This window comes from Callithrix jacchus, chromosome 9 (assembly GCF_049354715.1).
Source record: "Callithrix jacchus isolate 240 chromosome 9, calJac240_pri, whole genome shotgun sequence".
NCBI classification, from domain to species: Eukaryota; Metazoa; Chordata; class Mammalia; order Primates; family Cebidae; genus Callithrix; species Callithrix jacchus.
The window spans coordinates 50,426,010-50,439,318 of NC_133510.1; the positions used below are offsets into that span (position 1 = coordinate 50,426,010).

At 37.0% G+C, this 13,309-nt stretch overlaps 1 protein-coding gene across 6 annotated transcripts in view; it reads right to left on the minus strand.

Annotated features, from left to right (window-relative positions):
* Positions 1-13,309, minus strand: part of NUP107 (nucleoporin 107) — a 55,027-nt gene that overhangs the window by 16,506 nt on the left and 25,212 nt on the right. For all 6 annotated transcript variants that reach the window (XM_078336097.1, XM_035256138.3, XM_078336095.1 and 3 more), the window contains 7 exons: positions 12,924-13,002; positions 10,986-11,099; positions 6,944-7,034; positions 6,720-6,796; positions 4,169-4,228; positions 3,358-3,503; positions 3,190-3,238 (listed from right to left, as the gene is read on the minus strand). In XM_078336097.1, the coding sequence (XP_078192223.1) occupies positions 3,190-3,238; positions 3,358-3,503; positions 4,169-4,228; positions 6,720-6,796; positions 6,944-7,034; positions 10,986-11,099; positions 12,924-13,002 (616 nt within the window). The remainder of the gene's footprint in view (positions 1-3,189; positions 3,239-3,357; positions 3,504-4,168; positions 4,229-6,719; positions 6,797-6,943; positions 7,035-10,985; positions 11,100-12,923; positions 13,003-13,309) is intronic.

The following is a 13,309-nucleotide window of genomic DNA, read 5'->3' on the forward strand; positions in this document are numbered from 1 at the left end:
AGCCAATTATGCCAGCACCATTTATTTAAATAAACCATCCCTTTCCCTCTGAAATGAAAGGTCACCTCTGACATCTGTTAAGTTCTCATACACACTTGGATCTAGTTTGGACTATTAAATTCTCATATATACTTGGATCTTGTTTGGACTGTGTGTTCCACTCATCTGTTTATTTTCATGTCAGTTCTACAGTTTTGTTGTATCTTCATATTAAGTTCTATTATTAAGGCAAGTACCCCATAACTATTTTTTCCCCTTTCTTTTTGAGTGTGTTTTTTCGTTTGTTTGTTTTTGAGACAGAGTCTCATTCTGTTGTCCAAGCTGGAATGCAGTGATGCAATCACGGCTCACTACAGCCTCTACCTCACCAGGCTCAGGTGATCCTCCCACCTCAGCCTCCTGAGAAGCTGGGACTACAGGTATATGCCACCACATCTGGCTAATTTTAAAATTTTTTTGTAGAGATGGGGTTTTGCCATGTTGTTCAGGCTGCTCTCACTCCTGAGCTCAAGTGATCCTCCTGACTTAGCCTCCAAAAGTGCTGGGATTAGAGGTGTGAACCACCAAGTCCAGCCTATTGTTCTTTTTCAAAATGTCCTTGCCATTCTCGATTATTCTTTTACTTGACAATCTCTGCCCAGAAGTAATACCTCAAAGCATTAGGTTTCTATGCTAATTTTGGAATGAGTGATATTTATATTAAATGCCCTCATCCAGGAACATAATATATCTATTTATTTCTTATTTTATGCCTTCAGTAAGAGTCTATAGTTTTTAAATGAAGGACTTGTCATCCTTGATTACGTTTTTATTTCTAGATCTCTTTAGTTTTGATCATTCGTTTAAATGGAACTTTTGGGGAGGGAGTGCTAAATCCTTTTCTAAATAGTTATAACAAGTACAAAAGGCTGACTTTAAAAAAACGTTTGTATCTAGCTACTTTAACAAATTCTCGTTAATTCTAGTAACTTACTGAGCTTTAAGTTTCTAGACTAATATTTTTGTCATATGTAAATGTTCTTCCCTTTCTAGTATTTCTATCTGTTCCTTAATTTTTTTGTTTTATTTCATTAGCTAGAATCTTCAAAATAACAGACTGGTAATAAACACTTGACAGACAAAGCATTAATTTCCTTGCTAAACCAAGTGCTCCTATATGAGAAAAATATAAAACCCCACAGAAAAATAGCTAAGAGATATGAAGAAAAAATTCACAAATGGTCAATAAACATAAGGGAATGCTCAGCCTTATGAACAGACAAGAAAATGTGAGTAGAAGAGCAAGTTCTTATTTCCTACCTACTCTGACGCATTGGCAAAACATAAAAAGTGTGACATTTGAGACTGGTGAGAATGTATAATTCAATAAATTATTTGTGGAAGTATGAATTTAACTGCCACAACCAGGTAATAAATTAACTTTTTCCATTTCAAAAAAAATTTTGTTTTTTTTTGAGACAGAGTTTTGCTCTTATTGCCCAGCCTAGAGTGCAATGTTGTGATCTTGGCTTACTGCAACCTCTGTCTCCTGCGTTCAAGCAATTCTCCTGCCTCAGCCTCCAAAGTAGTTGGGATTACAGAGATGTGCCATCCATTTCAAAATGTTTTTTTACCTACCTACCTATCTAATTTTTCTTTTTTCTTTGAGACAGGGCCTTGCTCTGTTGCCCATGCTGGAGGGCAGTAGTGCAACCAAAGCTCACTGAAGCCATGACCTCCTGGGCTCAAGTGGTCCTCCCACTTCAGCCTCTGGAGTAGCTGGGACTGCAAGTGGGTATACCACCACACCCAGCTAACTTTTTTTTAGGGATGAGGTTTTGCTATGATGCACAGGCTGGTCTCAAACTCCTGGCCTCAAGTGATCCTCCCACCTTTGCCTCCCAAGTGCTTGGATTACAGGCATGAGCCACCATGCCTGGTCTTCTTATTTATTTTTATTGTATATATTTTTAATGTATACAACATGATGTCTTCAGAGAATTCATTCAGAAACATTGTATATATGTATATACAATGTATAAAGCATATACTTTTACTCCTTAACCCAGTAACCCTGCTTTCAGGAAACTTAGCCTAAAGAAACAGAAGGACTAGTAGCTAAGTATACACAAATATATAAGTTCATTATAGCACTAGAAATAACCTAAATATTACCCAAAGTGGAATGATTATAATAAATTATGCATTATTCTACAGAATATCATGTATTTGGGCTGGATGTGGTCGTTCATGCCTGTAATCCCAGCACTTTGGGAGGCCGAGGTGGGCAGATCATCTGAGGTCAGGAGTTCGAGACCAGTCTGACCAACATGGAAAAACCCCATCTCTACTAAAAATACAAAAAATTAGCCGGGCATGGAAGTGCATGCCTGTAATCCCAGCTACTCGGGAAGCTGAGGCAGGAGAACTGCTAGAACCCAGGAGGTGGAGGTTGAGGTGAGCCAAGATCACGCTATTGCACTCCAGCCTGGGCCACAAGAGTGAAACTCCATCTCAAAAAACAAAACAAAACAAAATTATGTATTTATTAAAAGGACTAAGGTTAAGTGAAAATGAATCAACGAAATTGGAGATTATCATTAAATGAAAAAAAAAAATCAAGCTGTAGAGTAACATGTAGTACAATGTGAAAAACACAAAATCAAAATTCTTGGAATATCTACATTATTTACACATATTCGTAAGATCATGAAAAGAAATACAGAAGAATACATATCAGTATGTTTTATCATCTCAAGGGAATAACCATAAAAATATGGAAAATTACTACAAAGGTTTTATTTATACATCCTTATATTATTTTATTGTAAACATCCTTAAATTATTTTACTGTACAAGTGCATACAATATTACTATGGTTGTTTAGGCATTTTTAGAAAATATTACATTTTAAGATCCAGGAAAATAAAGTCTTATTAATTTTCCATAATGTATTTTGAATTTTCAAAAAGAAAGGAATAAATACAGCTTACGTGCATATACTTAGATGAAAGTAATCCTACACAAAAAAACTAAAAATGATATATCAGTTATGTAATTTTCTTCCTTTCAAAGAATGATTTTTATTTTTAGTAAGTGAGAAAAAGAAAGGAGAAAGTTCCACCTATTTTTTTCCTTTCAGCTACAGTGCACAATAGAATGACATTGTTTCCTAATCCAGGTATGTAACACGTTCCTATTAACATTTACCTTTTTATCAGTAGCTTGAAGTTCCTCAAAAACCTTTTCTAAGGTCCAACTTCAAAAGAAACGAGAAAAGAACAGAATAACATTAATAATATGAAAAAGGGCTGTAAAATCAAACATTAAAGAGCATGCTACAAATCACCATGACTCAAAACAATCCAACAAACTCACTTTACTTCCAGATATTCTCTAGGGAGTTCTTCAGTTTCATCCAGAGTTGCTACTGATGTCTGGATTTCCTGTTCTACCAGACTGTCCACCATCACCCGGAAGTAGGCCCACACTGTATCTTCCCAGGTGTCACAGACAGGAAGCAGCTTTTTTCCCCATTACAAAACAGAAATATATAATAGACATATTCAACAGAAAAGAAAGGAAAAGCGTACATCCAATGACACAGACTATAATATCACTTGATAATGATATAAAACATGGTAGATTTAAAAAAACTTGCGCCAAATAACCTTTCCCTCCCCAACTACATCTTCTAAGATGTTTAAACTGTTAAGATTTTTTCATACTGAGTTTAGAACATCAGTTTTCCATGCTGATATGACATTTCAACTGATTATCATAGTATCCCTCAAGATAGCTATAATATGTAGAGAGTAGTGCGTTGTGAGAAAAACATGGATATGTAAGACAACCCAAGGACTCACTGTGCCTTTGTGGCACGTGTCTGCAAACAGCTATGAGTATTATAAGTCATCAATAACTGTGTTGCAGTTAAATTTACAATTCTTAGTTAAAAACTGAAATCTGATTTCATTCATTAACACACCATGCATGTTCAGGAATACATCAAATTAAGCAGAAAAAGTCACTATCTCATTCATGATTATCTATCATTGCTACACATATGTATGTACATACTTAAGTATATACACTTAAGTTTATATTTGTTATATACAACTGTTATAGTATTTTATGTATTTAATTTTACTCCACAGAAAAAATTTAAACAGTAAAACAGATTGCATACCTGCTTAAGATTCCCACTTAAGGCTGCATAAATTGCTCTCTCGTATCTATTAAAAAGTTCCTAAAACACAATGAATATAAACAATTGAAATACTGTTTTTCTTAGTATGTCAATTTTCCTCATAATCTGGAGTTACGTAATCTCTTCTAGACTGAACCTATTTACTTGATAGTTTTTAAACTTTAGTGAAAGATCTAGTGGGTTAATAAGAAGGATGAACTCCAGTTTGATGAAATAATCAATGCTGAAATCTAGAGAAAAAAGTAAAACAGTTAAATGTCAAATATTGGGTGAAAGCAGATCCAACTCTAATGGATGCTTTGAATATTTTAATCAAATTTTATTCCGTATAGAACCTACATAGGTCTTTTCTCCTGGAATATTTTAAAATACCTGATACTCTCCGATACTGACCTATGTATAACATCAAAACAATGCATGCATCTGTTTGCATCTAATTCCTATGTAGAGCTAACTAATTCCCCCCATTTTACTTTTGGGATTCTATTAATGGTATTTCCAGTTTTCTTGCCATCCAAACAAGAAACTTCAGAGACTCTTATTGCATAACTGAGCCCACCTCTGCCTTGTTTCTAGTCACTGCTCCTGACTAACGTCTCTCCCTTCCTTTCCATTCCCAACAATACTGTCCTATGACAGACCCTTATGACTTAGTGTCCAAATAACTCTGACAGGCTCCTAATTACTTTCTTAGACTTTTGTCTAACTAATTTTAAGTCTTTTTTTCCACTGCATGCTGATCTTCTTAAAACACTTCTGTCAGGTACCCTAAAGCTTCTGCCACTTTAACATCCAATTCTACAAGATGCTTTAGGTCTTTTTCAAGGTAAAGTGTAGGGAATCCACGAGCCCCACACTTTGGTGCCAGAATGCTGGGATCCATGAACCCCACATTGGGAACCAGACTGTAGGGAGCCAGCCCTACATCACTTGTGGGTACCCTGAGTTCGATGATGACCAAAAAAAAATGAGAAAAAGAGAGATTAAGAGAAAAAGTGGGACCAGGGGGCCATCACTTCATTACTCTGGAGGTGACAGTGAAGGTCCCGAGCTCTGATCATCCACACTATTTATTGATTACAATGACTTTGATTTATAGAGTAGGGGTGGAGTGATGGTGGGATGAATCAGTGAGCTGGAAGTGAATTAGTGAGCCAGAACTGGTGTATCATCCTAAGGACTGATAACAGTTGCGGTTTGGGAGTTTCACAAAACAAGAACATGTGGTTATCTTTAGCTGATTATCTATGTACAGCTAAGAGAATTCCTTACAAGGAGTCTACAAGTCTGGCTATGTCATAGTGCTACGAAGGGGTTTTACATCCTTGAGCACAATGATTATGGTAACAGAGCCCAGGTCACCCTGCACCAGAACATGAGGCATGAAGAGGCCTTCCTCCTCAGAGGCCTCCTGCAGCCTTCTGCAGTTTGTTGTTCCTTGTTTATATGTTACTCATAACCAATTTATGTAGGCACATCTGTAAGTCCTTTCTCCTCTGCAGTGTTTCCCAACAGTAAAGTGCCATGTTTATTGTAGTATTTATGGCTTTTTTTTTTTTTTTTTTGACAGTCTTGCTCTGTCATCAGGCACCCGGCTGGAGTGCAGTGGTGTGATCTCGGCTCACTGCAACCTCCCCCTTCCAGGTTCAAGCAATTCTCCTGCCTCAGCCTCCCAAGTAGCCGGGACTACAGGCATGTGCCACCACACCCAGCTAATTTTTTGTATTTTTTAGAAGAGATGGGGTTTCACCATGTTGGCCAGGATGGTTTCGAACTCTTGACCTTGTGATCTGCCTGCCTCGGACTCCCAAAGTGCTGGGATTACAGGCATGAGCCACCGCACCTGGTGTATTTATGTTATTTTTTAAACTGTTTATCAGTATATATATATTTTAAACTATTTGACAGATGTAAAACCGTGCTACCATTTTTATTAACTTTTTATTGTTTTACATAACCCTAATGAAGTTTTTGAGTATTTTTCTCTTAACTCCATTTTCCTATAAGCCCTGTGGGGTTTCTGCACAATGTAGCACATTGTGGCAACTTTTAGGAATACCTATGTCATGTTACAACAGAACTGACTGTATTTCCTTTATGAGTGTTCTTCGACAAGCTGGCAGATCTACCTCACTTTGAATTTCCCAATCTATACATCCTACCTAGAATTCCTTCCTCTTGTTTTCATTCCCAACAACCCAAATCCTAGTAAGTTTTAAAAGTTCAATTCAATTCTTTCGGCAGAGAAGCGATCTTTAAGCTTTAGCCCAGTACTTTTTCTCTAAACTCATTTGGTACCTCCTTTACATTTCTGCCTTATATCAGTGTTTAATTTTTAGTACTTAGTGTTTTAATAATTCTGATAAAACACTAAGTACTAAAAATTAAGTGTTAAGCCTATTCTTCAATTTCACTGGAAGTTTTTGAAAACCAGTTTTACACTACTCAATGTTTTGCAGTTCCTGAATACGCTTTCAATTAATTAACCTGGAGTTGAAAGCAGTATCACTGAATATTTTATTTATCTTACATCTTCTGCCATTCTCCAACAACTTATTTTCCAAATGCGTCTATATGGATTCCCTTCAACAGGTTCTAATTCTGCTCCTATAAAACAGTAAAAGAAAGAAAATATAGTTTAAAATGAGACCTCATTACAATCCTTTCTAAAATGAGAAGCTATAGTTCATAAAGATTGGCATTTAGAGCAAAATGCCTTTGTCCCCACTGTCAGAATAAAATCTACTAAAATACCTCCATTAACATTAGGGTCATGATACAGTTTCCAGCCTTCAAGTGTTGCAGCTCTCCATGCTTGACCACAGCGTTTACAGAGTCGTTGTGCCTTAGGAAACAAGAAAGAGCAGTCAGTCCAATAACCAGGGTGGCAGTGAAAATGTACTTGTGCTTTATAGTAAAGTATAACCAATATATGACAAGCTTAGATAACTTATAGAACAAATGTTACAAGAGATGGATGTAGGCAGTTAATAATGGCATTCTGACCGGGTGTGGTGACTCATGCCTGTAATCCCAGTACTTTGGGAGGCCAAGGTGGGCATATCACCTGAGGTCAGGAGTTCAATACCTGCTTGGCCAACATGGTGAAACCCTGTCTCTACTAAAAATACAAAAATTAGCCAGGTGCAGTGGCAGACACGTATAATCCCAGCTACTTGGGAGGCTGAGGCAGGAGCACTGCTTGAACCCTGGAGGTGGAGCTTGCAGTAAGCCATGAGATCAGGCCACTGCATTTCAGCCTGGGTGACAGAGTGAAACCCTGCCTCAAATAATAATAATAATAGCATTCTATTTTAAAACATATGCATGTCTTTCTGTGGTCTCTACCTTTATTTTTCTCTCTTTAATTATTTTAAAAATTTTTTGTAGAGACAGAGTCTCATCATGTTAGCCAGTGTTGAACTTCTGGACTGAAGGGATCCTCCTGCCTCAGCCTTCCAAAGTATTGGGATTACAGGTGTGAGCAACCATACCTGGCCCTGTTTTTCTTTCTAAAAAATCCCCTTTCTGTTTGACTTTAGGCTTAACAATAGGTTCCACGGCACCCACTGGCATTTAATCCTGCTGGAAACAAATGGGGTTAAAGAGGTTGATGACCCCTGATTTATGAAAAACTATTACAAAAACAGTCTCTGTGACGACCAGGCTCATTGAGTCCACTGATGATATTGCATGTTCAACTTGACCAGTAAGTCAATGTGCTTATATACCAGTAAGGTAAATACATGCTTGTTGTTCCATCATCCCTTTAGGGAATCACCATTTCCCCATTCTTAGCGCCTGTGTTTTGGATAGGCCTGATCCCATTCCAGAATTCTAAGGTTAGGCATGTGAGTTAACAAGATTCACTACAGGACTCTTGCTGGAGAAACTGGTAAAGAAAATATACTCCTTTTGCTGAGATTGTTAGTTGGCAGGAGGATGTAAGCTTGGACCTTCTCGTATTCATCTCTAATATGACAAAGGGAGTAGCTTTCTAGGAATGAAAGCACAGAGGGGCAGGTAGAGCTATGGGTCTTGGAAACAGACAGCATCCTGGGGCATCTCTGGAGTCCCTGGATCCTGCTGAAAGCTAGATATACCTTCTATACTTCCCACTTCCATGAGCCAAACAATTCTCTTGTAAGCATAAAGTAACTTAGGTTGGGTTTCTGTCACTTGAACAGAGAAATCCTGATTAATACAACTAGTTAAAGAATATCATACCCCTAACATTGTTCTAAACTTACAACCTTTAAAAACTATGAGTGCTATGTAAGAATTAACATGGAAAAATGTTTTGATATGGTATCTTAAAAAGGCAGGATAAAAACTCAATATAGAATCTTGAAAACATTATGCTAAGTGAAATAAGATAGACACAAAAGCCCATTTTATGATTCCACCTATGCATTTTATATTTGGGTTACAGTTTATATTTGGGTTGATGAAAAAGTTTTAGAAACAGTGGTGATGGTTTCCCAATACTGTTAATGTAATTAAGGCCACTGAACTGTACACTTAAATGATTACAATGGCAAATTTTATTATACAATTCATTATATAATTATACACTTAAATGATTACAATGGCAAATTTTGTTATTTGATTCAAAATATATTATACAATTCACAAAATGAATAATGTAATATACCAAAACCACTGAATGGTGTCACTTAAAATGGGTGAATTATATGGTATGTAAATTTTATCTCAAATTACTATTAAAGAGGGAAAAAACTTGAATGTACACTATGACTGCAACTATCTTAAAAAAGAAAAAGAACTATAAGTAAATACAAAAAGCTCACTATCTGTGGTTATATAAAGCTAGTGAGACCTTGAAAATTTCTATTTTTTGACCCTTCAATAGTATAATTGTATTTTTTTTTTTTTTTTTTTTTGAGGTGGAGTTTCGCTCTTGTTACCCAGGCTGGAGTGCAATGGTGCGATCTCGGCTCACCGCAACCTCCGCCTCCTGGCTTCAAGCAATTCTCCTGCCTCAGCCTCCTGAGTAGCTGGGATTACAGGCACGCGCCACCATGCCCAGCTAATTTTTTGTATTTTTAGTAGAGACGGGGTTTCACCATGTTGACCAGGATGGTCTCGATCTCTTGATCTTGTGATCCACCCGCCTTGGCCTCCCAAAGTGCTGGGATTACAGGCTTGAGCCACCACGCCCGGCCTGTATTTTTGTTTTTTAAAATAAATCCCACAGCCAGGCACAGTGGCTCATGCCTGTAATCCTAGCACTTTGGGAGGCTGAGGCAGGCAGATTGCCTGAGCTCAAGAACCAGCCTGGACAACATGGTGAGACCCCATCTTTACTAAAATACAAAAAATTAGCCAGGCACAGCAGTATGCACCTGTACTCTAAGCTACTTGGGAGGCTGAGGCAGGAGAATTGCTTGAACCCAGAAGGTAGAGGTTGCAGTGAGCCAAGATCACACCACTGTACTCCAGCCTGGGCAACAGAGCAAGACTCCGTCTCTACAACAAAAAATTAAATAAGTAAATAAATCCCTCATTACCATGACAATTTCTAGTATCTTGCACATTACCTGGCAGAGTGGCTGGGACTTAAATATTTTCTGAATAAACAAATAAATAGTATCAACTACTTTTTTTTTTTTAATTTTTCAATAATAGAGACAGAGTCTTACTATGATGCCCAGGCTGGTCTCAAACTCCTGGCATCAAGTGATCCTCCTGCCTTGGCCTCCCAAAATACTGAGATTATAGGCATGAGTCACTGTGCCTGGCCAACTTCTTTTCTTAATAAAAAAATAAGAATGAGAATGATGCTTAATAAACCAAGACATTACTGTAAGCAATTACTTAATATATGCTGATGGTTGATAACATAGGAGAGAACAAACAACACTTTGAACTAACATAGGATCTATCTGAAGACAATTGCAAAATATACTGTAAACCAGATACAATATAATACTGAAGTCCGAAACTCCTACACATCACACTATCTCACCTAAAGAGCCATCTGGTAAACTGTCCAATTAGACACTTATCATTCTACGTATAAGATCTTAACTATCACACACATTTTTAAAAGGTAAGGTTAAAAGGAAGAAGTTTGAGTGCTATTGTAGCCTTCAAGTGCCTAAATAGTATTACCTAGAATTAGGGTTAGGTTTATTCAAAACTTGGAAAAAATCAGAATTAGAAATAATAAAGATTGGGTCAGGTACAGTGGCTCATGCCTGCAGTCCCAGCACTTTGGGAGGCCAACACAGGAGGATCACTTGAGCCCAGGTGTTCATGAGGAGAACACTGGCAACAGTGAGATTCCATCTCAAAAAAAAAAAGAAAAAGAAAAAAAATTAATGGGGATTGGGCCAGGCGCAGTGTCTCACGCCTGTAATCCCAGCATTTTATGAGGGTGAGGCGGGAGGATCATTTAAGGCCAGAAATTAAGAGTTGAGGCTGGGCAACATGGCAAGACCCCGTTTCAAAAACAAAAACCAAAACCCAAATGGAACAACAACAACAAAAAATAATGGGGATATACCTAGAATATGCAGTGCAATATGGGGGAGAAAAGTGTGACTTATTATAAATAATTTTCTATTAATTAGAGTTGTACAAACAAGATTACATTGTTTTCTCAAGTTACATGTGCCTTATCACTGGAAATGTTCAAACAGGAAGTTAGATCTAGAAATACCATGAATGGAATTGCTGCATTAAGAAAGCACACTAGGCAGCCACAAAAATCTCTTCCAGCTCAGAGTCTATGACTTTTTGAAATTAGACAAGAAGGATATACGTGACTAACCTCTTCTGTCATTCCAGCACGGATTAGAGTGAAGAGATATTTGAGTAATCTGACTTCATCTTCTCTATCCAAATCATCAAGTGGCATTTTCTGTCTTATGGGAGCATCAGGGTCCTGTAAGAAGGAAAAAAAAGTCATCATCAAGCATAAATTTTTTCTACTTACATACCATCAAGAAATGATAAACCTATCCTGAGTTTATATACAAATCAATTAATTTTCCTTTTTCTTTTTTTTTTCAAGATGGAGTCTTGCTCTGTTGCCCAGGCTGGAGTGCAGTGGTGCCATCTCAGCACACTGCAACCTTCACCTCCTGGATTCAAGCAATCGTCCTGCCTCAGCCTTCCGAGTAGCTGGGATTACAGTCACATACCACCATACCTGGCTAATTTTTATATTTTTAGTAGAGACAGGGTTTCACCATGTTGGCCAGGTTGGTCTCGAACTCCTGGCCTCATGATCCACCTGCCTTGGCCACCCAAAGTGCTGAGATTACAGGCATGAGCCACTGTGCCTGGTTGAAATAAATTCAGTTTCAATTTACTTAAGTAACAAAGGGAATAAAATTGTCAGAAGATTACAAGTGTTCCAAATAGCCACACAGTTGTCTGCTTCCCCACTTAAAACATACTTGGTCCTGGGCATGCCTTGGTCAGGTAAGGCAGAAATACTACTAGCCTACCCCAGCCTAGGTAACACTAGAAGATGACTTGAGTTTCACTCTGTCATAGCAGCTACATGGTCAAGTCTAAACAGAATCAGACCCAGATGGAAGATAAACATGAAGCAAAAACCCAAGAAAGCTGCTCTGTGGCTACAAAGTGTTTAGCTGGTACTTTTTGAAAACATATGGGAAGAGAGCCTATTAAGACCTATTTTGGGATTAATACCACGTAAAACACACCAATGCCTAATAAAAACATTATAAACAGAGTTCTAATAAGTAAGTACAAATCCCCCAAAACAGTTATTTCTACCTACCTTTTCATGTGCTTCTAAGCATTTAGGATAATATATTGTTCTCACTTTACCAGCAAATAGCACACATGATCTACATGATGGATTTCAAATGGTAAACAATTTTAATGTGACTCAGAAAGGAAGTAATTCTTACTCTACATGTTACTTAGTGTGTGGTAATATGAATGTTAATTCAGGAAATATATAACAGATCAATTGGCTATTTTCATAAATATTTTGCAGACATATCATTCAATTTTTGGAACACTGTCTCTTTCTAGCAAAAGGAAATCACCACTTTCCAGCTGGTAAGAGTAAATGATTTTCGGCTGTTGCCTGCTACAATGTAATTTAGCCACAATCAGTTTTAAGCTGTTTGAGTAGTTTCCAAACAATCAAACAATTTTCTTTTTCTCAATTTTCACCAAAAACACTGTTTCCAAACATACTTCTAGAAGTTTTTTCGATTGTTACTTATTTCTCTCACTTTTCACTATAAACCTTTCACAAGCCCTACCTGTCATAAATCTTCATTCCTTTGTTTCTAGAATAATTAAGCTTCAGTTCTTTTCAAATCCACTATTATTCCTACTACTCATATCCTAGAATAACCGTTCTAACCTCAAACTAATTCACAAGACTTTAGTTGTTTTTCACTTGCTTTCAGCGTAAAAGAACTTTCGTAAGTCACTATCTTATATAGGCAGAGTCAAATCTTAGGATAAGACCAAAATTAATTTCTTTTTAATGCTGGCAAGTTAGGTACACTTTGCACACCTTAGTATTTACAATTCAAAGGACATGAATATGTTTCAACATATTCCATCAGATTCCAATGCAACTTAGTTGTTTTAGAGTAAAATGTTAGTGAGTGCAAACCTTCAGGAGAGCAAAACAAAGATCTAAGAGAAAAAATTCTCAGTCTGAAAGAAAAAGTCAGTTAATTTTGAAGGCAACTTTCATTTCAAAGAATTTTACCAATTCAGTGACAAGCGGACGAACACTTCCAACGTAAGAAGCCAGCTGCCGTTGTTTTAAGGTATGCAGAGTATTCTCCCTGAAAAAAAAAAAAAGTACCTACTTTTTTAAAAAGGGTAATAGGTCTATTTTTTAAAAAATAAAATCAAGTCAAAGGAAGAAAGAGAGACTACAAACTCAGAGAGAACATGCAAAAATCCTTAATACAGAAGTTCGTTTTAGCTCAGATGACTAATGATGTTGAGGGCTTTTTCATGGCCATTTATCTATCTGCTTTTGTGAGGTATCAGTTCAAATTTTTGCTCTTTTTACTAGGATTATCTTTTTAACTATTGAGTTATAGTTCTTTATGAACTACACATCCCAGTCTGTGCATTGCCGTCATT